Source organism: Mobula birostris, chromosome 26 (assembly GCF_030028105.1).
Source record: "Mobula birostris isolate sMobBir1 chromosome 26, sMobBir1.hap1, whole genome shotgun sequence".
Lineage (NCBI taxonomy): Eukaryota > Metazoa > Chordata > Chondrichthyes > Myliobatiformes > Myliobatidae > Mobula > Mobula birostris.
Genome location: NC_092395.1, coordinates 1,467,014 through 1,494,921, shown reverse-complemented (window position 1 = coordinate 1,494,921; position 27,908 = coordinate 1,467,014). Strand labels below are relative to the sequence as shown.

The 27,908-nt window shown below is 42.7% G+C and overlaps 1 protein-coding gene across 5 annotated transcripts in view; it reads left to right on the top strand.

The window, feature by feature from the left end:
- The window catches only part of slc25a42 (solute carrier family 25 member 42), a 91,020-nt gene that overhangs the window by 26,310 nt on the left and 36,802 nt on the right, over positions 1 to 27,908 (top strand). For 3 of the 5 annotated variants that reach the window (XM_072244465.1, XM_072244466.1, XM_072244464.1), the window contains exon 2: positions 22,839 to 22,932. In XM_072244465.1, coding sequence (XP_072100566.1) covers positions 22,882 to 22,932 — 51 coding nt within the window. In that variant the 5' untranslated portion in view covers positions 22,839 to 22,881. Of the gene's footprint in view, positions 1 to 21,566; positions 21,639 to 22,838; positions 22,933 to 27,908 lie in introns of those variants that run through there. The other 2 variants (XM_072244467.1, XM_072244463.1) reach the window with 1 other exon arrangement.

Here is a 27,908-nt window from a genome sequence, read left to right as displayed (position 1 = left end):
ATAGAAGTTTGTCAAAGTTTTTGATAACATGCTGAATCTCTGCAGACTCCTGAGGAAATATATATATATATATATTTATTTTCCAGGACAGGTCCTCGGAGATAGTGACACCCAGGAATTTATAGTTACTGACCCGCTCCCCTCTAATCCTCCAATGAGTACTGGCTTATGGACCTCTGGTTTCCCTGTCCTGAAATCTACAATCAGTTCCATGATCTTATTGACATTGAGTGAGAGATTGTTGTTACGACACCACTCAGCCACATTTTCAATCTCCCTCCTGGTATGCTAATTCATCAGCACCCTTGGTACGGCCCACTACAGTGGTGTCATCAGCGAACTTGTGTATGATGTTGGGGCTTGAATGCTTCAGACAATTGGTCAGCACAGGACTTCAGTATTCGGCTAGCTGCTCTGTCCGGACTGGATGCTTTTCTTGGATTCACTGTCTTGAACGCAGCCTGCATGTCATCTTCGGATACTGTGACCAAAGGATCATCGGGAGACATGGGGGTGAATGATGGTTTCTCCCTATTCTGATGGTCAAAGCGAGCATAGAAAGCATTAAGCTTATCTGAAAGTGAAGCTGTGCTGTTCCCCATGTCACTAGATTTAACTTTGTAGGAGGTTATGGCATTCAAACCCTGCCACAGCTGTTGAGCATCTCCTTGTCAATTCTAGTCTGGTCCAGAATCTCCACTTTGCTTGTGAGATAGCTTTCCGGAGATCATAGCTGCAACTCTTGTAGCATTTTTGATCTCCGGACTTGAAGCCTCTGATCCGGCCCTCAACAAATTCCAGATTTCGTGGTTCATCCAGGGCTTCTGATTGGGATAAACTCTGAATGGTTTCATGGGGACATGCTTATTTACAAATTACCAGAGTCTGTTGTTCAATTCATTCTGAAAATAGTAAAATCTGGTCTGATTGCTGCATCCAGTGTGTCCACTGATAACCAAGGCTTGATGCAACAAGCAGAAGGCCTTTGAGAAGGTACCACACATGAGGCTGCTTAGCCCATGGAATTACAGGGAAGTTGCTAGCATGGGTGGAGCATTGGCTGATCAGCAGAAAAAGAGTGGGAATAAAGGGATCCTATTCTGACTGGCTGTCGGTTACCAGTGGAGTTCCATTGGTGTTGGGACTGCTGCTTTTTACGATGTATGTCAATGATTTGGACTACGGGATTAATGGGTTTGTGGCTAAATTTGCCAGTGATACAGAGATAGCTGGAGGAGTGGGTAGTGTTGAGGAAATAGAGAGCCTGCAGAGAGACTTGGATAGTTTAGGGGAATGGGCAAAGAAGTGGCAAATGAAATACAATGTTGGAAAGTGTATGGTCATGCACTTTGGTGGAAGAAATAACGGGCAGACTATTATTTAATGGGGAGAGAATTCAAAATGCAGAGATGCAAAGAGACTTGGGAGTCCTTGTGCAGGATACCCTAAAGGTTAACCTCCAGGTTGAGTCGGTGGTGAAGAAGGCAAATGCAATGTTGGCATTCATTTCTACAGGTATAGAATATAAGAGCAGGGATGTGATGTTGAGGCTCTATAAGGCACTCGTGAGACCACACTTGGAGTATTGTGTACAGTTTTGGGCTCCTTATTTTAGAAAGGATATACTGACATTGGAGAAGGTTCAGAGAAGACTCACAAGAATGATTCCAGGAATGAAAGGGTTACCGTATGAGGAACGTCTGGCAGCTCTTGTGCTGTGCTCCCTAGAGTTCAGGAGAATGAGGGGAATCTCGTAGAAACATTCCAAATGTTAAAAGGCCTGAACAGATTAGATACGGCAAAGTTATTTCCCATGGTAGAGGAGTCAAAGACGAGAGCATGACTTCAGGATTGAGGACGTCCATTTAGAACTGAGATGCGGAGAAATTACTTTCGTCAGAGGGTGGCAAACCTGTGGAATTTGTTGCCACGAGCGGCTGTGGAGGCCAAGTCATTGGGTGCATTTAAGGTAGAGATAGACAGGTTCTTGATTAGCCAGGGCATCAAAGGACATGGGGAGAAGGCAGGGGAGTGGGGATGACTGGAAGAATTGGATCAGCCCATGATTGGCGGAGCAAACTAGATGGGCTGAATGGCCTACTTCTGCTCCTATATCTTATGGTCTTGTGTTTGGTGATGTATGTGAGGATAAAGGAGGGTCGTTGGCAGCTAGTCAAACTCGTGTATACTCTGTCTCTCTGTGACCCCCCCCCCCCTTTCTGACTGGATACCTTCTAGTGAGTACCTACCATTAATAAGTTACTTTCATGTTCTGGTCCCCAATTGGTGTTATTGTTTTGTCTCTTCCCCCGCCCTGTTTCATGCATTGCCTTTATTCTTACTGCCCTTACTTTACTTTAAAGTTTTAATGAAAAGCTTTTGATTTTCTCCAGTTTTAACAAAATGTCATTGATGAGGAAGGTTAACAGTTTTTCTTTTCACAGGTCCTGACTTGCAAGCTTTGACAGCAGTTTCTATTTTTGCTGTTAATCAGTTGTAAAGCCGTTTGTAACATCCTGAAGTATTGGCAGGTGGTAAGAGTGTGATACAAGATGAGTTGCTTGGCTTCTCAGTGAGAGACAGGTCACAATGTATTAAACACTGCATTGAACCAGATGCTATTGGTGCGGGGGGGGGGGGTGTTTGGAGAATTGGAAAAGTATTAATTAACACTTTCCTACCGAGGGAAATAGCAATAGCAAAGGTCAGGGAGCAAAATAATTGGCTTGTCATTAATTAAATATTCAAATTGAGATTCTGTCCTGGCAGGTAGAAAGATATTTCAGACAACTGTAGTAGTGTGGATTAGCCTGCAGCAGATTGTGTGCACTTTAACAAGTATTGTTTCCTGGGGCTGTTGAAAAGCTATATACGAGAAGAATGAAGTGCTGATGTATCAGGCTGAGGCCTATCAGGACTGGAAAAGAAGGGGAAAGAAAGTCAAATTAGGGAGATGGGGGGAGAGAAAGGAGTACAAACTAGAAGGTGATATGTGAGACCAGGTCAGTGAGGAGGGGCTTGAAGTGACGAGGTGGGAGGTGAGAGGTAGAAAATAAAGGGCTGAAGAAGAAAGCTGAAAGGAGAGGAGAATGGACCATTAGAGAAAGGAAAGGAGGAAGGGCACCAGGGAGAGTTGATAGACAGATGAGAAGGAAAGCGGTGAGAGGGGAGCCAGACTGGGAAGTGGAGAGGGACGGTGGAGAAATTACCACAAGTTAGAGACATCAATGTTCATGCCATCAGGTTGGAGGCTACAGAGGTGGAATGTGAGATGTTACTCCTCCATCCTGGGCATTGGAGGAGGCCAGAATGGGAAGTAGAATTGAAATGAGTGGCCCCCAGAATATCTACATTGCTGATGTACTGATCTCAACATGTGAGTAACGTTGATAATATCTAGTAGAGTTGAGTGACTCGCCTCGCTGCTTCTGGTTCTGTTGTTCAGGGAGTAAGCCACTCCTAGATGGAATGTAATTTTTGTGGGGCATGCACTTGTCTCGGATGTTATTGGGAGGGGGTTGGGTGACCAGTGGTGAGGGTGAAGCAGCTACATGCAAATGTTTGGGTGGTTGAATATCTCTTATTGCCCACTTGTTCCAAATAGAAAACAATATTACCTGAGATCTCACAGATGTCTCCTGGCAGTTGGTTGAATGTGTTGCAGGTGACAATTCTGTGCCCAGATTCTGGCTAACCAGTTAATGGAGCAAAAATAACAAAAAATGTGTAATTTGATCATCCTGGTAAGTACTAAAGTCATAGAGAAGAACAGCTTGGAAACAGGCTCTTTGATCCACCAAGTCTGTACCGACCAGAAGGCAGATGGAGTTTAATGCAGGCAAGTCCGAGGTATTACACTTTTGGAGGACATACCAGGGTAGGTCTTGCACAATGAGCAGTAGGGCACTGAAGAATGCATTAGAACAGAGGGATCTGGGAATACAGAGTCACTGTTCCTTGAAAGAGGTGTCATAGGTAGATAGGGTTTTTTTAAAAAAAAAAAGCTTTTGACACATTGGCCTTCATAAATCAAAGTACTGAGTACAGGAGTTGGGATGTTATGTTGAAGTTGTGTTGGATGTTGATGAGGCTTAATTTGGAATTGTGTGCAGTTGTGGTCACCGACCTACAGGAAAGATGTAAATAAGATTGAAAGAGTACAGCAAAAATTCATGAGGATGTTGCTGGGACTTGAGGACCTCAGTTACAAGGAAAGATTGAATAGGCTGGAGTTTGTTCTCTAGAACGTAGAAGATTGAGAGAGGTTTGATAGAGGTATGCAAAATTGAGGTATATAGGTTGGGTAAATGTAAGCACGCTTTTTCCCCCACTGAGATTGGATGAGACTGGAACTAGGGGTCATGGGTTAAGAGGAACCTGAGGGAGGAACTTCACTCAGAGGGTAGTGGGAGTGTGGAATGAAGTGTCAGTGTAAGTGGTGGATGTGGGTTCGAGTTCAACATTTTGAGAGAAATTTGGGTAAGTACATGGATGAGAGAGATATGGAGGTCTATGGTCCAGGTGCAGATCAGTGGGACTAGGCAGATTAATGGTTCAGCACAGACTAGATGGGCCAAAGGGTCTGTTGCTGTGCTGTAGCATCTTATGACTCTAAAACAGGTGGCTGTTGGTTATAGTCTTGTTTAATTGTCATTCAACTGTACATTAATAATTCCACCATGGACGGTCCCAAGCCTTGCTGTGAAAGGTGGAGGGTTGTCATGGAGCTAGCAACCCCATCTTGTAAAAACCCAGAGCTACAGAAGCTCCAAAGGCCTCATCCCTGGGAGAGGAAAGATCTTCATGTGGCAAATTATTTAGATTCATGAAAGTGATTCCAGGATTGAATGGCTTATCATATGAAGAGAATGAAATTCTCCATTCTCTACAGTGAACAGAACAGCCTTGTCACTTAATGGATCTCAAACCTGGCCCATGATCTATTAGGCAGCAAGAAATTGCTACCCCCCCCCCCACCCCCCCCGTAACTGTTCACCAGCTTGATTTTGGAGGTGAGTGGGTTTGTCTGGGAGGAGGGATCCATTTGCCTGAGGCTATACTCTCTAGAATTCAGAAGAATCTGAGGGGATCTTATAGCAACATATAAAATTATGAATGGGATAGGTCAGATATATTCAGGAAAGTTGTTTCTACTGGGAAAGTGAGACTCGAACTAGGGGACATAGTATCAAGATTTCAAGGAACAGATTTAGGATGGATGAGGGGGAACTGATTTTTCCCATTGAACAGTGAAGTTGGCATTCTCTGCCCAGGGAAGTAGAAGAGGCTACCTGATTAAATATATAGCATTTAAGATGCAGTTAGATAAATTTTTGCGTAGTAGGGGATTAATGTTGTGGGGAAAAGGTGAGTAAGTGGAACTGAGTCCGTGGTCAGATCGGCTATGATATTATTGGAATGGGCTTGTTGGGCCAGATGGCCGACTCTTGCTTTGTTTTCTTGTATTCCTATGTTAATATCTGGACTGTGTATGAGTGGTTATTGATCTGTTCAAACATTAACTGCTGTAGTTGGGTGTGGCTGATGTGAACACAATCCCCAATCTCACCATCTCTGCATTTTCACTGTAACCAGCCCTGTCATTACCTGGTCAGGATTTTCTGAGAATTCCTCATCCCAGTGTTGAATATACTGTTGGAGTGTAAGCTTCCCATCAACACTGGGCTCTTTCCCATCACTACGTTACCACACAGTGCTGTTCCTCCTCATGCCAATTTCTGACAGCAGCTGTCTGATTTTAGTTGTTGGTGCAAAGCTGTATTTATCATGGATTGCTAGTTCCCATGGGCAGGTTATTGTAGGATTTCTCCATTTTGTACTGATGGTGTTGCTAATACAGCTGTGGCTATCTTGCTTCTTGAATCAGTACATTAAAGCTAAGATCTGCTTGGCTGACCACAACATTTAGTCTGCAGTACTTGGGTGAGAGTGGTGCTGTCTTTTAGAATAGACTTTTTAACTGTTTCTTTGCTGTACTGCTCTGTGACAGGCCCGCCTAATCCGTGCCAAACTTGTTCTGCCTCATCCCATTCACCTGCACCCAGACCGTAGCCCTCCATACCCCTTCCATTCTCATGCTTATCCAAATTTCTTAAATGTTGCAATTGAACCTGCATTCATCACATCCTGTAGCAGTTTGTTCCACATTCTGTCCACCCTCTGACTGAAAATGTTCCCCCTCAGACTCCCCTAAGATATTTCACCTTTCACCCTTGACCTATGCCCTCTAGTTCTAGTCATGTACAACCTCAGTGGAAAAAGCCTGCTTGCATTTACCCTCGCTATACCCCCCATAATTTTGTATGCCTCTTATTTTTAAAAAAAAACTCCCCTCATTTTCCTGTGTTGTATCATATCCCTGGCACCATGTGAAGTGTTCTGCCAATACTTTTTTCCTTCAATGAAGACAAATTTTCTTTGGGTCTTGTGGCAGTGGGACCTTGTTACCATGTAAAAAAAATTCAGCAATGTTGCACTTCTGAAGTGCAGTGGCGAAATATGTGCATAGGGTAATGAAGAAGATTTTTGGTATGTTTGCCTTTAACAATCAAGGCATTGAGTCTGAGTTGGGATGTTGTATTGCAGCTGTATAGACACATGATGGGTTTGTGTGTCCATCAGATGGTTTTGTGTTCTGGTCACCACTCTGCAGGAAGCGGGTGGTGGACACCCTGGGGTATTGTGGACAGATCTGGTCACTACTCTGTAGGAAGGGGTGGTTTATATCAAAAGAGAGCAGAGAAGATTCACATAGATATTGCCTGCAACTAAATACTTGAATGGGGAATAGTAGGGCACTGAGGTGTGCAATAGAACAGAGGGATCTGGGAATAGAGATCCAGAGTTCCTTGAAATGTGGGATTATGCTTAGGTAGGGTCATAAATGCAGCTTTTGGCACATTGGCCTTCATATGAGTACAGAACAACCACAAACAAAAGAGAATCTGCAACACGCGCAAAATGCTGGAAGAACTTAGCTGGCCAGACAGCATCTATGGAAAAGCGAATAGTTCATCAGGACTGGAGAAAAAAGATGAGTCAGAGTAGGAAAGTGGGAGAAGGAGATAAAGGACCACAAGGTGATAGGTGGAACTGGGAGGACTGAAGTAAAGAGCTGTGAAGTTGAGGGCTAGAGAAGGGGGAATCTGATAGACGATAGAAGGCCATGGAAGAAAGAAAAGGAGGGGAACCTGATGACATGAACCTTAATTTCTTGAACTTGTGGTTGTGCTTCTCTCCCCCCCCCCCCACCATTCCCCATTCCCTTTTCTCTCACTCTCCTTATCGCCTTGCTTGCCCATCACTCCGTGTGGTGGTGCTCCTCCCCCTCTTCTTTCTTCCATAGCCTTCTGTCCTTCTCCTAACAGATTTCTTCCTTCTCCAGCCCTGTATCTCTTTCACCAATCAACTTCCCATTTTCTTTACTCCTCTTCCCCCCCCCCCCCCCACCACCCCCACCTGTCACCCTGTGGTTCTTCCTCCCCTCCCTCACTTTCTTATTCTGACTCCTCATCTTATTTTTCAGTCTCGGCCCAAAGCTTTTTCCATAGATGCTGTCTGGCCTGCTGAGTTCCTCCAGTATTTTGTGTGTTTTTTGAGTACAGGAATTGGGATGTTGTGTTGGAAGTTGTATCAGATGTTGGTGAGATTAATTTGGAGTATTGTGTGCAGTCCTGATCACCTACCTACAGGAAAGATATCAGTATGACTGAAAAAGTACTGAGGAAATTTACAAGAATGTTCCTGGGGCATGAGTATTCTATGACTACAGTTACAAAGAGACTGAGTCATCATTAATAGAAGTATACAAAACTGAGGTGTATAGATGGGGTAAATGCAGGCTTTTTCCACTGAGTGAGACTAGAGGTCATGGGCTAAGAGTTAAAGGTGCAATATTTAAGTGGAACAAGATTATGGTCTTTGACCATAATTGTTCTTGGCAAATTTTTCTAAAGAAGTGGTTTGCCAATTTCTTCTTTTGGCCAGTGCCTTTATAAAACGGGTGACCACAGCCACTATCAATACTCTTTAGAGATTGTTTGCCTGGCGTTGGTAGTCGTATAACCAGGACTTGTGATGTGCACCAGCTGCTCATACGACAATCCACCACCTGCTCCCATGACTTCACATGACCCTGATCGAGGAGGAGGCATTGCTGAACAGATGCTACACCTTGCCCAAAGGTGACCTGCAGGCTAGCCAAGGGAAGGAGCGCTTTACACCTCCTTTAGCAGAGACATATCTCCATGCCACCACCCAAGAGATTGGATAGGCTAGGTTAATTCTCACTGGAGCACCGAGGCTGAGTGGTGATCTTTTAGAGATTTATAAAATTCAGGGGCGTGGATGAGTCTTTAGTTCTAGACTCTGCTGTCCTGCAAAAAGAGGGTATTGGTTTAGGCTGAGAGGGGAGAAATTTAAAAGGGACCTAAAGGGTAAATTTTTCAGAGGATGGATGATGCCTGGAAGGAGTTGCCAGAGAGTGTGTTAGAGGAGGTACATTTACAATGTTTAAAGGGTATTTGAATGGGTACATTCAAAGTAAATTTATTATGCAAGTAGATGTGTCACTGTATGCAACTCTTCATTTCTTTGTGGGCATTCAAAGAAAGAAGAAATTCTTAAACATAAAGAAGAAATAAATATCAAGAGGTTCCTCAGGGTTGTCACAGCTGGGGTGGGTGGGGATAGGTGGGAGTTAGTGGAGATAAGCTTCCACTACCTATGTGTCTCAAATGGCCTCTGACAGCCAAGTCCAGAGCCTGGTGGAACCATTGTCACTGACAGGAGGAGGGACAAAAGTGGGTTGCTGGCTCCTTAACAGCTAGACACCAGACCCAAACAGTTCCAACAGTTCCCCTCCACCACCACTCTCTTTCGCCTAGCAGAACTTATCCTCACTCTAAATAATTTCTCTTTTGGATCCTACCGCCTCCTTCAAACTAAAGGGGTAGGCATGGACACTCGCTTGGGTTCCCAGTTATGCCTGCCTGTTTATTGACTACGTGGAACAGTCTATGTTGCAAGCCTACACTGGTAACCGTCCCGCACTTTTCCTACCCTACATTGACAACTTCATTGGTGCTGCTTCCTGTATTCGTGCTGAACTTGTCAATTTCATTCACTTTGCCTCCAACTTCCACCTAGTCCTCAAATTCACCTGGTCCATTTCCGGCACTTCACTGCCCTTTCTCGATCTCCCTGTCTGTATCTCCAGAGGCAGCTTATCCACTGTCTATTATAAACTAACGGACTCTCACAGCTACCTGGACTATACTTCATCCCACCTTGCTACTTGTTTTTTTAAAAAAAAAAAAAAAAATGCCATCCCCTTTTCTCAATTCCTCTGTCTCTGCCACATCTGCTGTCAGGATGAGGCTTCTAGAATGGAGATGTCCTCCTTTTTCAAAGAAAGAGGCTGCCCTTCCTCCACCATCAATGCTGCCCTCAACCACATCTCTTCCATTTAATGCACCGCTGCTCTTACCCCATCCTCCTGCATGTTACCAGGGATAGGATTCCTCTTGCCCTCACCTACCACCCCACCAGCCTCCACGTCCAGCACGTACAGTGGCATGCAAAAGTTTGGGCCCCTCTGGTCAGAATTTGTTACTGTGAATAGCTAAGCAAGTAAAAGATGACCTGATTTCCAAAAGGCATAAAGTTAAAGATGACACATTTCTTTAATATTTTAAGCAAGATTACTTTTTTATCTCCATCCTTTATTGTTTTAAAATACCAAAAAAAAAGGAAAAGGGCCCGAAGCAAAAGTTTGGGCACCCTGCGTGGTCAGTACTTATTAACGCCCCCTTTGGCAAGTATCACAGCTTGTAAATGCTTTCTGTAGCCAGTTAGGAGTCTTTCAGTTCTTGTTTGGGGGATTTTCATCCATCCTTTCTTGCAAAAGGCTTCTAGTTCTGAGATTCTTGGGCTGTCTTGCATGCACTGCTCTTTTGAGGTCTATCCATGGATTTTTGATGACGTTTAGGTCGGGGAACTGTGAGGGCCATGGCAAAACCTTCAGCTTGTGCCTCTTGAGGTAGTCCATTGTGATTTTTGAGGTGTGTTTAGAATCATTATCCTGTTGTAGAAGCCATCCTCTTTTCACCTTCAGCTTTTTTACAGATGGTGTGATGTTTGCTTCCAGAATTTGCTGGTATTTAATTGAATTCATTCTTCCCTCTAGCAGTATAATGTTCCCCGTGCCACTGGCTGCAACACAAGCCCAAAACATGATCGATCCACCCCCGTGTTTAACAGTTGGAGAGGTGTTCTTTTCATGAAATTCTGCACTCTCTTTTTTCTCCAAACATACCTTTGCTCATTATGGCCAAAATGTTCTATTTTAACTTCATCAGTCCACAGGAGTTGTTTCCAAAAGGCATCAGGCTTGTTTAGATGTTCCTTTGCAAACTTCTGACGTTGAATTTTGTGGTGAGGACGCAGGAAAGGTTTTCTTCTGATGACTCTTCCATGAAGGTCATATTTGTGCTGGTGTCGCTGCACAGTAGAACAGTGCACCACCACTCCAGAGTCTGCTAAATCTTCCTGAAGGTCTTTTGCAGTCAAACAGGGGTTTTGATTTGCCTTTCTAGCAATCCTACGAGCACTTCCTTTGGAAAGTTTTCTTAGTCTTTCAGACCTCAACTTGACCTCCACAGTTCCTGTTAACTGCCATTTCTTAATTACATTATGAACTGAGGAAACAGCTACCTGAAAATGCTATGCTATCTTCTTATAGCCTTCTCCTGCTTTGTGGGCATCATTTATTTTAATTTTCAGAGTGCTAGGCAACTGCTTAGAGGAACCCATGACTGCTGATTGTTGGGATAATGTTTGAGGAGTCAAGGTATTTATAAAGCTTTGAAATTTGCATCACCTGGCCTTTCCTAATGATGACTGTGAACAAGCCATAGCCCTAACAAGCTAATTAAGTTCTGAGACCTTGGTAAAAGTTATCTGAGAACTCAAATCTCTTGGGGTGCCCAAACATTTGCATTGTGCTCCTTTCCTTTGTTCACTCTAAAATTGTACAAAACAAAAATAATACACTAATCTTAAAATGTTGAAGAGAATGTTTCATCTTTAACTTTGACTTTTGGAGATCAGTTCATCTTCTACTCACTTAACTATTCACAGTAACAGAAATTTTGACCAGGGATGCCCAAACTTTTGCATGCCATTGTAATTCTCTGAAACTTCAGCCATCTCCAAACACCACCAAACACATCTTTCCCTCCCCCTCTTTGTTTTCTGCAGGGATCACTCCCTACGTAACTTCCTTGTCCATTCATTCCTCCCCACTGATCTCCCTCCTGGCACTTATCCTTGCAAGTGGAACAAGTGCTTCAGCTGCCCCAACACCTCCTCCCTCACTAACATTCAGGACCCAAGCAGTCCTTCCAGGTGAGGCAATACTTCACCTGTGAGTCTGTTGGGGTCATATACTGTGTTCGGTGCTCCCGGTGTGGCTTCTTATATATCGATGAGAATCAACGTAGATTGGGAGACTGTTTGAGCATCTGTGCTCCGTCCGCCAGAACAAGTGGGATCTCCCACTGGCCACCCATTTTAACTCCACTTCCCATTCTGATATGTCCATCCAAGGCCGCCTCCACTGTTGGGATAAGGCCACACTTGGGTTGGAGGAACAACAGCTTATTCCGTTTGGGTAGCCTGCAGCCTGATGGTATGAACATCAATTTCTCAAACTTCCAGTAGTGCCTCCATCCCCCTTCACCAGTTCCCATTCCCCTTTCCTTTCTCATGTTATCTCCTTGCCTGCCCATCGCCTCCCTCTGCTCCTCCCCCTTCTTCTTTCTTCCCTCCTTCTGTTGCTTTCTGTCTCGTTCACCAATTAACTCCCTAGCTCTTTGCTTCATCCCTCTCCCTGCAAGTTTCACCTATCACCTGGTGCTTCTCTCTCCCCTTCTCTCCCCCCCCCCCCCGGCTTTCAAATTTACTCCTCAGCTCTTTTTCTCCAGTTGTGCCGAAGGGTTTTGGCCCGAAGCGTCGCCTGTACTTTTTTTCTATAGACGCTGCCTGGCTTGCTGAGTTTCTCCAGCATTTTGTGTGTATTCGGATTTTCCAGCATCTGCAGATTTTCTCTTGTTTACTGGTCCTTGAAATCAGTTACTTCATACAGATGAGGCTCGTCTCCCATGATTAGTAGCTCATCTCAGAGAAGGAAAACTGATTTCAAACCTCCACTGCCTTGTGGCTATACCCACTCAGGGAAGGCTTTGGGAGTAAACCCTGAGGGTGGGGGGGAGGAAATCCAGAGCTGGAGTCCCTGAGGCAGACCTGTGTTGAGTTCAACATTGACTGGCAACTGCTGTGATGCTGCTGGTGCCAAACTGTGTTGGTCTGGATTCATCAACTGTGTGAAGAGGGAGAGCCTGCTGCATATATAACGGCTTGCTCTCCATGTCATACTGCCCTGGCCTGCGTATTGGCTTGTGTATTATGTAGGCAGCTAGGACTCAATCCTGACCATTGGAAGGCCTCAGATATCAAGAACATGAAATGGAGAGTCCTTGAAAGTGAGTCCATGGGTTGTCAGAACAGTTTAGTGTTGGGGCGGGTGAAGTTATCCCCTCTTCAGGAGATGGGTTGAGGGGTTATAACTGTTCCTGAACCTGATGGTGTGGGTCTCGAGCCTCCTGTGAGAAGAGAGCATGTCCTGGATGGTGGAGGTCTGTGATGGATACTGGTTTACAGCGACATTGCTTGATGGAAATGTGCTCAGAGGTGGGGAGAGCTTTACCCGCTATGGATTGGCTGCATCCCCGACATTTTGTAGAGTTTTCTGTTCAAGCGTACTGGTGTTTCCATTACAGGTCGTGATGTATCCACTCATTCAGGTACTTGGATAGGAAAAATGTAGAGGGAACTATGATTACCGTTGGTGGGTAATGTGTTTGGCATGGGCACAATGGGCTGAAGAAGTTTGTTCTGTCTATATAATTCTGTGTGTTCCAGGTAAATGTTTTTTGTCCCCATGAGGATGTTGTGATAGCTGGATACAGCTCTTCCCTGAGATATTAAAAAGTAATTTGTATGACACTCAGACTATTGTACAACACTCATGTGTTTGAAAACAACCTTCATATCAGAACCATGAATGGAATAAAGACTTCAAAGGTTAAAGGGAGAATTTCTTAATCAGTTGATGCTGATAACAATTTAATGAAAGTGCACCAGTAGGAGCAAAGATTTAAGTATATACCTCAAACATCTGTCAAAAATCAACTGGGAAGCACTCTTGTTCACGTTAATACTAAACACAGTAGAATAAACCATTTGGTTTTTTCCAACCAAGTTAAAATACACTAGACATCTTATTGAGTGGCTGCAGTTTAATAATTCTTGGGTGTGAAGTGCTTTGTGATTTGATAGGTACAATATAAACACAATTGCTTTTACTCCTTTTATTCTTGATATTATCTGTATTTTCTTGTTTTAATCTGAATTTCCATTTATGGTGCAAAGTCTGATAAACATTGTGTTATTAGTGAGGTTCACAATTCTGTAAGCATATACTTATTCTGGTGTTCAGCCCAGTTGCTAGTGATTGTTTAAGCACGGTCATCGAATTATGTTCATAGTCCAGATTGTTGCAAGTGTATTATTGACAAATGTTTCACAGGGTTGAAACTTTGGCCTCAAAACAGGGGGGATGAGGCTTGAGCTTACAGACAGTATTTTTGCCTCCCTTCTGTTGCAGATCAATAATACTTCCTGCTAGTTTCACTGCCCTAAGACGATAGTGGTGCAGGCAAAAAGTTGAGACGAAGCACATTTGAAAACATTGAGTTGATAATGTGACTCTCTCCCCTTTGGGTGGATAGAAAATATCCCTCTGTTCTGATGAATAGGGATTTATTCCTGGTTTCCAGAGCAATATTAACCCTATATCACCTGTCTCACTAAACGGGCACTTTGGCCATTTTGAATGCTATCTGTTGAATTGGGGGCAGCAAGGTAGCGTACTGGTTAGTGCCAGCATTCCAGTGTTCAATTGATCTGGGTTCAATTCCTGCCACTGTCTGTAAGGAGTTTGTACATTATCCTTGTGTCTGCGTGGGTTTCGTCTGGGTGCTCTGATTTCCTTCCTCGCTCCAAAGCTGTACAGGTTCGGGTTAGTGCTGTGTTGGCACCAGAAGTGAGGTGGCACTTGCAGACTGCCCAGTACAATCCTCGCTGATTTAATTTGAGACAAACTGCACGTTTTGTTGTTTTAATGTACATGTGAGAAAAAGCTAATCTGTTCCTTAATTTGGTATCTGTTGGAGTTTACAGTGTACAGATTGGCTACCCTGGTTATAGCAATAATTGCAATACATTTAGGCAGTTTGTAATTGTAATCCTGTGACTGAAACACAGACATGCAGTGCTTAAAAACTCATCAGACCACTCTCCATCTTGTTTGATTTGTGATCATGAGTCCCTAGTTTCTTTATTCTGGACATGGAGCAACAAAGGCTCGTTCTCTGCATGGATGTAATGTATTGTAACTACAGTTACTGTGTCATTTTACCCTCCCAGATTACCTCTTGGACCTTGATTTTAAAAAAGGTATTTAAAGTAGCATGTTGTATTAGCATAAACTGTTAGCTTTGTGCTTTATTTTTATTTTAAATATTTTGCAACCTTCACAACTGTACATGAAGTTTACGTTCATGTCCCCATTTAGTGCACTCTGCCCATGACCGTAAGAAACTGCAGAGAGTTGTGAACACAGCTCAGCACATCATGGAAACCAGCCTCTTTCCATGGACCCCCAGTAAATTTATTTGCCATATACTCCCTTGATTTTTTTTTTTGGCAGCGTTTCCTCCCAAGCCCATTACCCCTATTGGGGCATAGGCTGTTGACAGCAGCTTGCCAGAAACCCCTCTCCTGGGCCAATAGAAGGTTGCCTGCACCACGAAGATCCTTCCTCTCTCAGGGATGAGATGTTTGCAGCTTCTGTAGCTCTGGGTTTTTATGGGATGGGGTTGCTCGCCCCATGCCACAACCTTCTCCTTTTGCAGCCAGGCCTGGGACCGTCTATGGCAGGGTTTTACATGCAAACATTTACAGAAAAATAATATCTGAACAGACAAACTGTCAAACAGCTAATGTGGAAAAGAAATCAAACTGTATACATAAAAACAATGCTGAGGGGCAAAATAATGCAGTGAGCATAATCAAAGATCCCACCCAGAACGTTCTCTTTTCTTCCCCTCTTTCTTTCCCTCTTTCTCTCCCCCCTCCCCCCAACACACCCACCTGCTCTCCCCAATCGGGCAAGAGATAGAAAAGTCTGAAAGCACACGTACCAGGCTCAAGGACAGCTTCATCGCACTATCATCAGGCTTGTGAATGAACCTCTTGTACAATAAGATGGACTCATGACCCAATCTATTTTATGATCTTGCACCTTATTGCTTACCTGCACTGCACTTTGTCTGTAACTGTTACACTTTATTCAACGTTGTTATTGTTTTATCTTAATCTACCTCACTGCTCCAGTCCTGCCAAAGAGTCTCGGCCTGAAATGGCGACTGTACTTTTTTCCATAGATGCTGCCTGACCTGTTGAGTTCCTCCAGCATTTTGTGTGTTGTTTAGAATTCTAGCATCTGCAGATTTTCTCTTGTTTGTAAGAAGAATCCCTTCCTTCCTGATTGACCATAAGATATAGGAGTAGAATTGGGCCATTTGGCCCTTTGCACCTGCTCCGCCACGTCATCACGGCTGATCCAATTTTCATCTCGGACCCATCCCTTGCCTTCTCCCCATATCCCTTCATGTCCTGACCAATCAAGAATCTTAAATATACATAAAGACTTGGCTTCCATAGCTCCCTATGGCAAAGAATTCCACAGATTCACCACTCTCTGGCTAAAGAAATTCTTCCTCATCTCTGTTCTAAAAGAGCAGCCCTCTCTGGTCTTGGACTTTCCCATTGTAGGAAACATCCTCTCCACATCCACTCTATCAAGGTATTTCACTCACCATTCAATAGGTTTCAATGAGGTCGCCCCTTATTCTCCTGGGTTCAAAAGTTTTAACCAATAGGTGAACGTCAAAGAACCAGTTTGCCCTTGACCAAACATGAACTCATCTGAACTAAAAGCATCTGGAATATGAGAAGTCAAGTGAATTTTTCAAGTTGAAGTCCCTCACAGAAATGAGAATGGCCAACTTGGTGTCTTTCTCTTTCCCAGTCCTGCCAAAGGCTCTTTGACTGAAATGTTAATTCTGAAATACTTTTGAGATTTCAAGCAAATGAAAAGCTGTTTATTAATTCACAAGATGTTTGGTAAGGCCAGTGTTTGTTGCTGCTACTGGTTTGCCCTAGGAAAGGTGGCAGGGAGTAACAGCAACCTCAATGAGCATGAGATTCTGCAGATGCTGGAAATTCAGAGCAGCACACAATGCTGGAAGAACTCAGAATGTCAGGCAGCATCTGTGGAAATGAGTAAACAATTGATGTTTTGGGCTGAGACCCTTCATCGAACCCAAAACATTGACTGTTCATTCCTCTCCATAGCTGCATTATGTGTGTGTTACTTGGATTTACAGCATCTACACTTTTTCTTGTATCTGATTAAATATTCTGGAAGCATTGCAATAATTTAGCCAGCAGCATTGAAGTGTCAGATAGTATTCTGGGTTGTGGGGGGGGAAGAATTTGCATGTGTGTACCTAAATTCCAGATGTCATTGTCCTTGTTGCCAAGGATAGTTGTGCATTGTGAGAAAGGCAAGCACTACAGGCATGATGCTTTGCTGAAATAGCTGCTTTGCTCTGGATGTTAAGGTTCTTGCTGTTGTGAGAGAGCACTATTCCATGTTCAAGGTCAATTTATTATCAAAGTACATTTATCTGTTACCATAAACAACCCTGAGATTAATTTTCTTGCGGGCATACGCAGTAAATCCAAGAAACAATGGAATCAGTGAAAGACCACACCAAACAGGACGAACAAACAACAAAGTGCAAAAGGCAAACTGCATCAATACAAAAAGAAAAAGTATGTGCTTTAGTAATTGTGGCTGGCTCAGTTAAACTTTTCGATCAATTATTATCCTCCAATGATACGTGATGGGTTCTCCGTAGTAATACCATTGAATATCAAAGGGGTAATGGTATAGATATCATCTTGTTGAAGTTAGATTTTGTACGTCTTCTGGGATGAATACTTGTCACGAGTCAGGTCAAGTGTCAATCTTTTTTCAGGCCTCAGTGCACGCTGTATAGATAGTTTCACTGTTATTAAGATTGTGAGTGGTATTGAGTGTTGTGTAATCATAAGCAAACATCCCACTTTTGACCTTGCATCTGGAGGCTTTGGAATTGGACCAGAATTTTAAGCAACAAAAAAATCTTCTGAAGGAACTCAGCAGGTCGAGCAACATCTATGTGAGGAAATGAATTGTCAAATCGAAACCCTGCATCAGGAATGAGGGACATGGCCAGTACACAAAGGAGAAGAGGGTGTCAGATGGTAGGTAAGTTATGCGTGGAATGGAGGCAAATCTGCTGTCAGTCAATTCGTGTGATTTCTTGTTAGCACTCTGAAGATTTGAGCTTGAGTTTATTTAAATCACTGAGACTTTTCGGTGAGTTATACGGTACAGTCTTTCTATCTTTGATTATTTTTCCTTTGTTTTGTTAAGTCCATTTCTTAACAGAGGATGTTCCAGCTAATACCATATTCACTTGGTTGCTATTTGACTCAATTCTTTCTTTAGACTCTTTTAAACATCAAAATTGATCATGTTAGTGCCTGTTTAATTTGCACATCCTGTTTTCAGATTTCTCCTTCTGGCACTAGCCTCCTCAGCATCGAAAACATTTTTAAAAGGCAATGTCTCAAAAAGGTGATATTTATCATTAAGAACCCCCATCACCCAGGACATGCCCACTTCTCATTGCTATCATCACGGAGGTAGGACAGGAGCCTGAAGACAGACACACACACACAGACACACAATGTTTTAGGAACTGTTTCTTCCCCTCCACCATTAAGTTACTGGATGGAAAATGAACATTGTAGACTACATCAATGTTTTTTATCTCTTTGCACTTTTTGTTATTGTAATTTATAGTTATTATGTATTAGTGTACTGCTGCTGCAAAACAACAAATTGAATGACACATGCCTCCCCATTGTCCTGGTCATTGTGTGTCATAGTGCTCTTGAGATATCTTGCATTCTTCCATTGTTGTTCTCGATTTGTTCCTCCCTACCCTTGGATTCCAAGGAATTGCTTCCCAAAAGCTCACTTCCCTTTCCTATAAAGATGTCCTTATGAAGGTTCTTGGTCCAAAACATCGACTGTTCATTCATTTCCATAGATGCTGCTTGACCCGCTGTGTTTCTCCAGCATTTTGTGTATGTTATTCTGGATTTCCAGCATCTCTAGTATTTCTGATTAGTTCTTGGACACCATCCCATTAATGAACCCATAAACACTACCATATTTCTTATTGTAATTTATTGTCTATTTTATCTGTTACTGTATTGCTGCCACAAAACAATAAATTTCACAATATATGTCAGTGTTAATAAATCTGCTGAATGCTTGTTGATGTCCCTTTGAAATATCTGAGGATATTGAAATATCTGAGGATATCCTACGTTGAAAGTGCTAAGTCAGATCTTGTTGCCTTCCTAGAGGGGCTTTCATGGAAGGTTGGGTGCATTTATTTCATACATTATTATTGGTAAATTACTGTGTATATTATTCTGTACTTTATTACTAGTTATTACTATTATATTGCTAAATGGTGTTCTTAAATGCTGCTGTAACAAAATAATTTCAGACGATCAATAAAGTATTATTATTTATATGACTGACATTATTGAAAAGGGACTTTTGCTGGGACTGCACAGTTAAGTGTGGCCCACATCCTTAATCAGACCCATCATGCTGGTCTTTGCGCCTCTTGTGCATCCAGACTTACGACTGGAAAGTCAAAATTTCTTCAGTTCTGTTAAGTGTAAGTCCCCCTTCCCTTCTCTATCCCCACTATGGCCTCATATCTTTTCTCCTCACTTGCCTAGCACCTCCCTCTGGTGCCCCTCCTCCTTCCCTTTCTCCCATGGTTCCACTCTCTATCAGATTTTTTCTTCTCCAGCCCTTTACCTTTTCTACCTATCACTTGCCAGCTTCACTCCCTCCTCCCCACCACCAGGCTTTACCTATCATCTTCTAAACTGTCCTCCTTCACCTCTGCCTACCTCCTGCCATCTTCCCCCTTCCTTTCCAGTCCTGATGAAGGGTCTCTGCCTGAGATGTAGACTGTATGTTCATTTCCATAGATGCTGCCTGATCTGTTGAGTTCCTCCAGCATTTGCAAAATTTCTTGATGTTTATAGTCTGCTGCTAGGCTGTGTTGCGCCTTGCTGTCTCTTGTACATCAGACCCAAGTGTAGTGGAATGTCAAAGTTTCTTCGGTCCTGTTAAGTGTAAGTTGTGATGCTGTTCACAACGGGGCTCTGTTTGGAACAGCAACACTCCAGGGTGTTCATAACCGTTTTTGCCTTTAATTCAATCTGGTGTAAAGTGAAGACAGTTAGGTAGTATTTAATTGAACCACTTAATTAGGTTGGGAATTAACATTATTGTTGGGAATTAACATTATTGTAAATGCCAAGATGTGTTGTTTGGTAAATGCACGGCTCATTGTGGAACAGAACTACACAAACCAGTGAGAATCAAACATCAGCCTGTGACTTGTGCTTGTGTTTTCTTATAATATGCTAGAGTGCCCAGGGTGGGGAGTAGATAGTGGGGATGAGCTCCAACTGCCTATTGGATGCTCCCAATGGCGCATATCTCAGATAACCTCCAACAATCAAGTCTAGTTCCTAGTCATCATGTGGGGCTTAGATACTAAGCCTGGCTGAACTGTTTTGACTGACAGGAAAAGGGGCAAAGGTGGGTTACTGACTCCTTAAAACCTGTCACTCTGGGCAGATAGGGCTTATCAGCCATGGTTCGCAGCTAATCCAAGAGAAGGAAACCTCTAATCTCAAACTTCAGCTGTCTTGTGGCTATACCCACTCATGGGACAGGCTTCAGGAGTAAATCCAGAGGAAAAGTCTGGAACACTGACTAGCAACTCTTGTGACGACGCTGGTGCTAAATTGTATTGATCTCTGCTGTTCCTTGGGATTCATCAGCTGTGTGGAAAGGGGAAGCCTGCTGCATGGTCAGCAGTTTCCTATGGTACTGGCCTAGGTTGCGTTTTTGTAGACAACTAACATGTAGATACCTAACATCCATGGTTGACCCTGACCAACAGAGGCCCTCAAATTAGTGCCCTGAGTTATAGAGAGTTCAAAAATCCACCAGGACTTTCAAACAGCTTTTTATTAATTTTAAAAATTATGTGTAATGTGATGCCTTGTCTCATTACTACTGTGTGACTGTTTCCCCATCACTGTCATTGCTTCTGTATGACTTCTACACTTCCTATAAATCTGACGAGCACACCATTGTAATACCCATTATTAATCATGTCCACCACTGTGTTGTCATATTGTCCTTGATGTTCAAATCATCAAAACTTGAACAACATGAGACCTTCCTAGGACTGGGAACTTAATTGAGATCCTTCAGGGCAGATCTGCAGTTCTGATGAAGGTTCTCATCCTGAAATGTTGACTGTTTATTTCTCTCTATAGATGCTGCCTGATCTCCTGAGATCCTCCTCCAGCATTTTGTGTGTTACTTCTGATGTCCAGCATTGCAAAATCTCTTGTCAATGTTTGTTTCTCTTGTTCAGAGCACTAATGGACTGTGGGGGAGGGGTGGAAATTGGGGATAGATTGGTGCCACAGGGATTCCATGCTTGAACAATTGATTTTGGCCCTGACCTAGTGCTGCTTTCATTTTCTATGTAAGTATCGTGTGGTCATTGGAGAGTGAGTTTTCATGCTGATAATATGGGTCGAATCTGTCCTGGGTTCCAGTGATAGAAGACCAGTGTTTAAAGATCTTGCATCAATAAGTCTTTCTGCCATTAACGACATCCATGCTAATCTTCAAGTACCATCAAGGGAAGTTTAGATAAGTAATAGAAGGGAGGGGTATAGTCAGGTACAGGTCTGTGGGTCTGGGCAGAATAACAGTTTGGCACAGACTAGATGGATCAAAGGGCCTAATACTGAGCCGTAGTACTTTACACTTCCTCTCCCCGTTTATATTAATACTATATACTGGTATCTGGTCTGTAGTCAATGGCATCAAATTAGCTGCAAAACTCATATGGCCTGAGGTCATAAAAGTTACTCAGAAAAGCCTGGACCTGCCTGTAAGCGCTTTTTTTTTTTGACGGATCATAATTTTCAGGGAGGAATGGTTAAGCCATTTGGTTTTAGATGAGATGGTGTTAGAAATTAACAGGTGACATTATGCAAATATGGCAGCAGATGATGTATGATTCTACATTAGTCATTCAGGAATGTGTAGCAACAGAGAACATGAACCTTGCATCGTTTGCCTGCCACTGATAGACATTGACATTATGGACTTCTGTCATAAGTTGGATTGTGTCCAAGGATACTTGTTTGCTTTGAAAGGCATGAAATATTGCGGCATCAGATAAAGCAACAATGTAAGTGCTTAATCACAAGACATCTGAAAAGCAAGAATTATAGTTGTAATTTGATGAAACTCTGAGCTCACCCACTTTGTTATTTGGTTGACTTCACTGTATTTCATTTTCTCTTTTCAACCAGTATTTAAACTTTTCATAGAACAAAAGATTACAGCATAGTACTGGCCATTTGGCTCACAATGTGCTGACCACTTAAGATCAATCTAACCCTTCCCTCTTCCTGACTACGTACTTGTTTCATTCCCTTTTCTATTGACACCCCAACTGATTTTTTCCCCCCATCTTTACCTCTCCTGAAAGTTGTGGATGCATTATCAGCAACACTGTTAACCCCTTCAGTATTTCGTTCTTGTGGCTCAGTGATTAGTTTTGAAATTGTGTAATTATAAACTTGACTGTGGAGATGCTTGGCTTTGTCTAGTCTGATCACAGAATGACTCCAGGTTTTTGAAAGCTGAATGTTTTGAGTATTTTATTTGAATATCTTCATAATCTAGCCCCCCCCCATTATGGATGCAATGCATTGAACTGGAGAATATGAACAGAAATTTTAAAATGGTCATTCTATACTTTAAGTACTGACATTTAAAGAATGGTCTTGTCCCAAAATGTCATCATTTTATTCATTCCATAGATGCTGCCTGACCTGAGTTCCTCCAGCATTTTGTATGTGTTGCTCTGCATTTCCAGCATCTGCAGAATCTCCTGTTTCCAAATTGATAGAAAAGCATATGGAGAATAGTTTAACCAAAAGCTGAATGTACTATACCAATATTATTGTATTTAAACTCCACACTGTAGAAATGGTGTTCTACTGGACTTGACCAGAAAGCCTGTTACAGTTGGGAGTTTGGAGTTCAATCTCAGCATCTTGTGTAAGGAGTTTGTATGTCCTCCGTGGTTTCCTCCAGATGCTCTGGTTTCACCCACAGTTCAAAGATGGACCGGTTACTGTAAATTGTCCCATGATTAAACAAGGGTTAAATCGGGGGTTGCTGGGAGCACGTCTTGAATGGCCTATTCTGTGCTGTATCTCTAAATCAGGGGTTCCTAACATGCGGTCTACGGACCCTTCAGTTAATGGTAGGGGTCTATGGCTTAAAGGTTGAGAATCTCTGCTCTAAATAAATAAACAAAACTTGCCCTTTCCCTTTCTCTTTCAATAAATCATTAACATTTTAAAAACCTCTTTTTCAGGACTCCTGTGATTGACACTTCTGTATACGTGAGGGGAACTGTTATGGAGAATGTTGCAGAGAAACCTTTGGAAACTGCTCCTAGTCAAGTAAAGGTAGGAATGGATTTGATTTGGGACTCAAGTAGAGGTCACATTGATTACCTTATTGATCAAATCTTGGAGCCTGAAATGGAAATGCCTTGGGTATAGCAGTAAATGATGTCTTTGCATTCAGTGGTGATGTCTCAGATTACAGGCCCAGTAAGGGCAGATTTCAAAAATGTGCATGCAGCAATGGCCTTGGGAATGAAAGGGTTAATATGAATGTTTGATGGCTGTGGGCCTGTACTCACTGGAGTTCAGAAGAATGAGGGGGGGATCTCATTGAAACTTATCGAATGATGAAAGGCCTAGATAAAGTGGGACATCAATAGAATGTAAAACTGGGCTGAGAAGTGGCAGATGGAGTTCAACCCAGATAATTGTGAGATAGTTCACTTTGGTAGGTCAAATATGATGGCAGAATATAGTATTAATGGTAAGACTCCTGGCAGTGTGGAGGATCAGATGAATCTTGGGGTCTGTGTCCTTAGGGGACACAAAGCTGCTGCACAGGTTGACTCTTTGGTTAAGAAGGCATACGGTGCATTGGCCTTCATCAATCGTGGGACTGAGTTTAAGAGCCAAGAGGTAATGTTACAGCTACATAGGACCCTGGTCAGACCCCACTTGGAGTACTGTGCTCAGTTCTGGTCACCTCACTACAGGAAGGATGTGGAAACCATAGAAAGGGTGCAGAGGAGATTTACAAGGATATTGCCTGGATTGGGGAGCATGCCTTATGAGAATAGGTTGAGTGAACTTGGCCTTTTCTCCTAGGAGTGACGGAGGATGAGAGGTGACCTGATAAAGGTGTGTAAGATGATAGGCATTGGTCGTGTGGATAGTCAGAGGCTTTTTCTCAGGGCTGAAATGGCTAACATGAGAGGGCATGGTTTTAAGGTGCTTGGAAATGGATACAGAAGAAATGTCAGGGGTAAGTTTTTACACAGAGTGGTGAGTGCATGGAATAGGCTGCCAGCGATGGTGGTGGAGGCTGATATGATAGGGTCTTTTAAGAGACTCCTAGGTAGGTACATGGAGCTTAGTAAAATAGAGGGCTACGGGTAACCCTAGGTAACTTCTAAAGTAACTACACGTTTGGCACAGCATTGTGGGCTGAAGCGCCTGTATTGTGCTGTAAGTTTTCTGTGTTTCTAAAGTGGATGTGGAAAGGATGTTTCCTGTAATGGGGGAGTCTAGGACAGCTTCAGTGGCGGGATGTCCACTTAGAATGGAGATGAAGCGAAATTTCTTTAGACAGAGGTTGGTGAATCTGCAAAATTTATTGCCACAGATGGCTGTGGAGGCAGAGAGTCTTTGAGAACACTGTATTTAAAACAGGTTGTTGATTAGTCAGGGCGTGAAATGTTACGGAGAGGTAGCAGGAGGTTGAGTTTGAGAGGGATAATAAATCAGCCATGATGGAATGGTGGAGCAGACTTAATGGACTGAATGACCTAATTCTGCTCCCAAGTCTTATGGTAATGTGCCTCAGATTACAGTCCTAGTAAGGGCAGATTTCATAACTTGCATACATCAGGTACTCCTAGATGAGGGTAAAGCCATGTTCAAAGTACACTTATTATCAATGTGTGTGTGTGCACACCACCATATACAACCCTGAGATTAATTTTCTTGTAGGCATACACAGTAAATGCAAAGAAACAAATAGAATCAATAAAAAATTGACAAACAACTAATGTGCAAAAGACAAAATGTGCAAATAAAAAAAAGAAAAGAAAAATCATAAGCAATAAATATCAAGATCACAAGATGTCCTGTCCTTAAATGTGAGTCCAAAGGTTGTATTGGGTTTCAGTGTTTGAGTGAATCTGTAATGGACTGGGCCGTAGACCAACACATCTTGAATTTATTTTTTGTGGTGACTGAGTGGATGCCAGCCAGGAGTGTATTGGGATATCAGGGTTGAATAGGGCACTGTTAGATAACAAGTGACTGGGAAGGAGAATAGCTCAGATGATCCTGTAGTATTGCATCTGAGTATTGTACCGCATTTGAAAATATCCACGGAATTTGTTGTAGCAGGTTAGTGCTTTCAAGGAATGAGGAACATGTGACCACTTAATCCTGCCTGGGTTAGAGACCATCGCGTATGAAAATGGGTTGAGGAGCTAGGGCTTTTTTCTTTGGAGTGAAGGAATAGGGGTATACAAGATAAGGGCCATGGATAGTGGATATCTAGATATTTTTCCCAGGGCATAATTTTAATGTGATTGGAAGAAAGTATAAGGGAAGATGTCAGAGGCAAGTTTTTTAAAAGGGGATTGGTGGGTGCATGGGACACGCTGTCAGTGGGGTGGTAGAGGCATATATATTAGGGATGCTTAAGAGATGGATGAAATTAGAATGGAGGGCAATGCAGAAGGGAAGGGTTAGATTGATCATGGAGTAAGTTAAAAGGTCAGCACTACGTCATGGGATAAAGGACCTATCCTGTTGTATGTTCTATTTGAACTGTGGGTCGACTAATGATGAGGTGTGCGTGAAAATGGGTGATGAGTCAATGTCGTAGACCAGGGATTTGCTAAATAGCCTGATGTCTTTTTACACTGAAAAATGTGCACAAACAACATTTGTTTCAGAGCAGTGCAGAGATACTACCCCTACGATTTCCATTATCATTTTGCTTGCACATGGTAGCAATTTTTGTCTGCAGTTCAGCTTTGAGGGTTGAGTGGTTCCTCAACACCAATGGATTAAAGGTGGACATTGTACTTTCTCAGTTTGCATGTTTGCTGGGGAAGAAACACTGAGCTGTTGTGGTTGGGTCTGGAGCTAAGACATGTTCTCTCACTGCTGCTTTGCTAACAGTTTCAGTGAAGGGTGTTAATGGCCATTTACATTACCAGGAACAATGATGAATGAATGGTCAAATCCCTTTAAAAATAATATCAAATATTAACCTTGGGAAGGAACTGTCACTTCCCTTCTAACTCGAATTCTGCACAACTCTACTCCCTTTTAATCTCTTCAAATACCCTTCAAGTAGGGGCAACTGAAGGTAGATGAGCAAAAGTTGTCAATGTGTTTGGATAGATGGTTTTTAATTCTTTAAAAATTTAGAGATGCAGCACAAAAGCAGGTCCTTCCTGTCCAATGAGCCTGCATTGCCCAATTACGCCTACGTGACCAGTTAATTTCTAATCAGTACGTCTTTGGAATGTGGGAGGAAACCGGAGCACTTGGTGGAAACCCACGCGGTCATGGAGAACGTAAAAACTCTTACAAACAGTGATGCAAATTGAATTCTGGTCACTGGTGCTGTAAAGCATTGCTAGCCACTACCTACTGTGGTTATAAAATTCAGCATTACATTAAAGTTGCAGATTATTGATTGTTCAATTTAGAATGTTGGCAAAACTTGTTATTGGATTGAGCAAGCTTGATCATGAACCCCAGAGTAGATTCTTTCTGTACCTTTCTTTGGAAATGGCATGGTGTGAATGGCAATGTCAAGGAAATTTCCAGCAACTAATTGCGGTTTGTTCATTCGTTTTGTGCTGTGTCATATGACATGACTATTCTTTGCAAATTTTTTCTGCAGAAGTTATTTGCCATTGCCTTCTGGGCAGAGTCTTTACAAGATGGGTGACCCCAACCATTATTAATACTTTTCAGAGATTATCTGCCTGGTATCAGTGGTTGCATAACCAGGACTTGTGTTGTGCACCAGCTGCTCATACGACCATTCACCACCTGCTCCCATGGCTTCACATGACCCTGATTGGTGGCTGGGCAGCTAAGCGAGTGCTATACTTGACCAAGGGTGGCCTGCAGGCTTGTGGAGTGAAGGGGTGCCTTACATCTCCTTTGGTATAGATGTATCTCCACCCTGCCACCCTTTGGGGTTACTATAGCTAAATAGTGTTGTATTAACATAGCTGTACTTTGTACTGAAAATTAAGCTACAAGCTTTGCTTGCTACATTTCCTGATGGTCTTAAAGTGTGTGTATATTTGCTGTACAGTATGTACATTTGCTACTTCGAGTTAACATCTGGGGAAATTTGAAACCACTCAAATTTAACACGAGCACAGAAATAGCTGACGGTGGATTTGAGGAAACTCTGCCGACCTTTCTATCACCAAGTCGTGTGCGTTTCCTGGCAGCTGTAGCTTCTATGTCAAAGAAGGCAGCTGGAACAAATAATAATTCTTCCTCCATATTTATCCTTGCCACCATCACAAACCCTGCCCCATCTCCTATTAAATTTCACATTGTGGGAGCTTGCTTTGCATGCAGCTTGGCTGTTGCCTTTCTTTGCATCAGTAACTGGATTTTAAATATACTTTCTGTAAAAGTACTTTGCAGATGTTGGTCAAGGTGGCACCAGCGAATGACAATTCCTTAGGTCACATTTATCAGATAGCCAGTCTCTTCAATTATTTCACTTCCTTTACATCTGCTTGTTCCTTTTTGTCTTGATTGTGTTTCTGAAATTGTTGGAGCCTATGACATTCAGTTTGGAATTCGATTGAATGGTCTTAGCACTCTGCAGTCCTCAGAGAGGAATGTGAGTGTGAGCTGCCTTGTGGAGAGGACCAAAGACGGGGTGCGGGGTCATAAATGGTTCCATTTTGAAGTATCGACATTTGAATCATTGAAGTGTATGTGCAAGAGGTCAGCGGTCGTTCTTCACCGAGACCATGGGGTCGACAGCGGTTGTTAGCCAGGTCAGTGGCATTTAGACCTAGTGTATTTGTCACTCTTCATGGAAGGAATGAGTTTGAGGCCATTCTCCTCAAATGCTGACGGGAGGATGCTTTCTATATTCTGTATTATGTAATTATTAGACTGTAATTTATATGGGTCTCCTTCAGTTTTGTGTTTTCTTTCTTGTTACCAATTAGGTGGGCAGTATGTTACTTTTTGTGTGAGAGGGTTTGGAGGTTTGATGCTATTGTCACTGTACTTTTTTGTGCGAGGGATGGGGTGGGGATTTGAGGATTATGAGTTTTCTTCTTCTT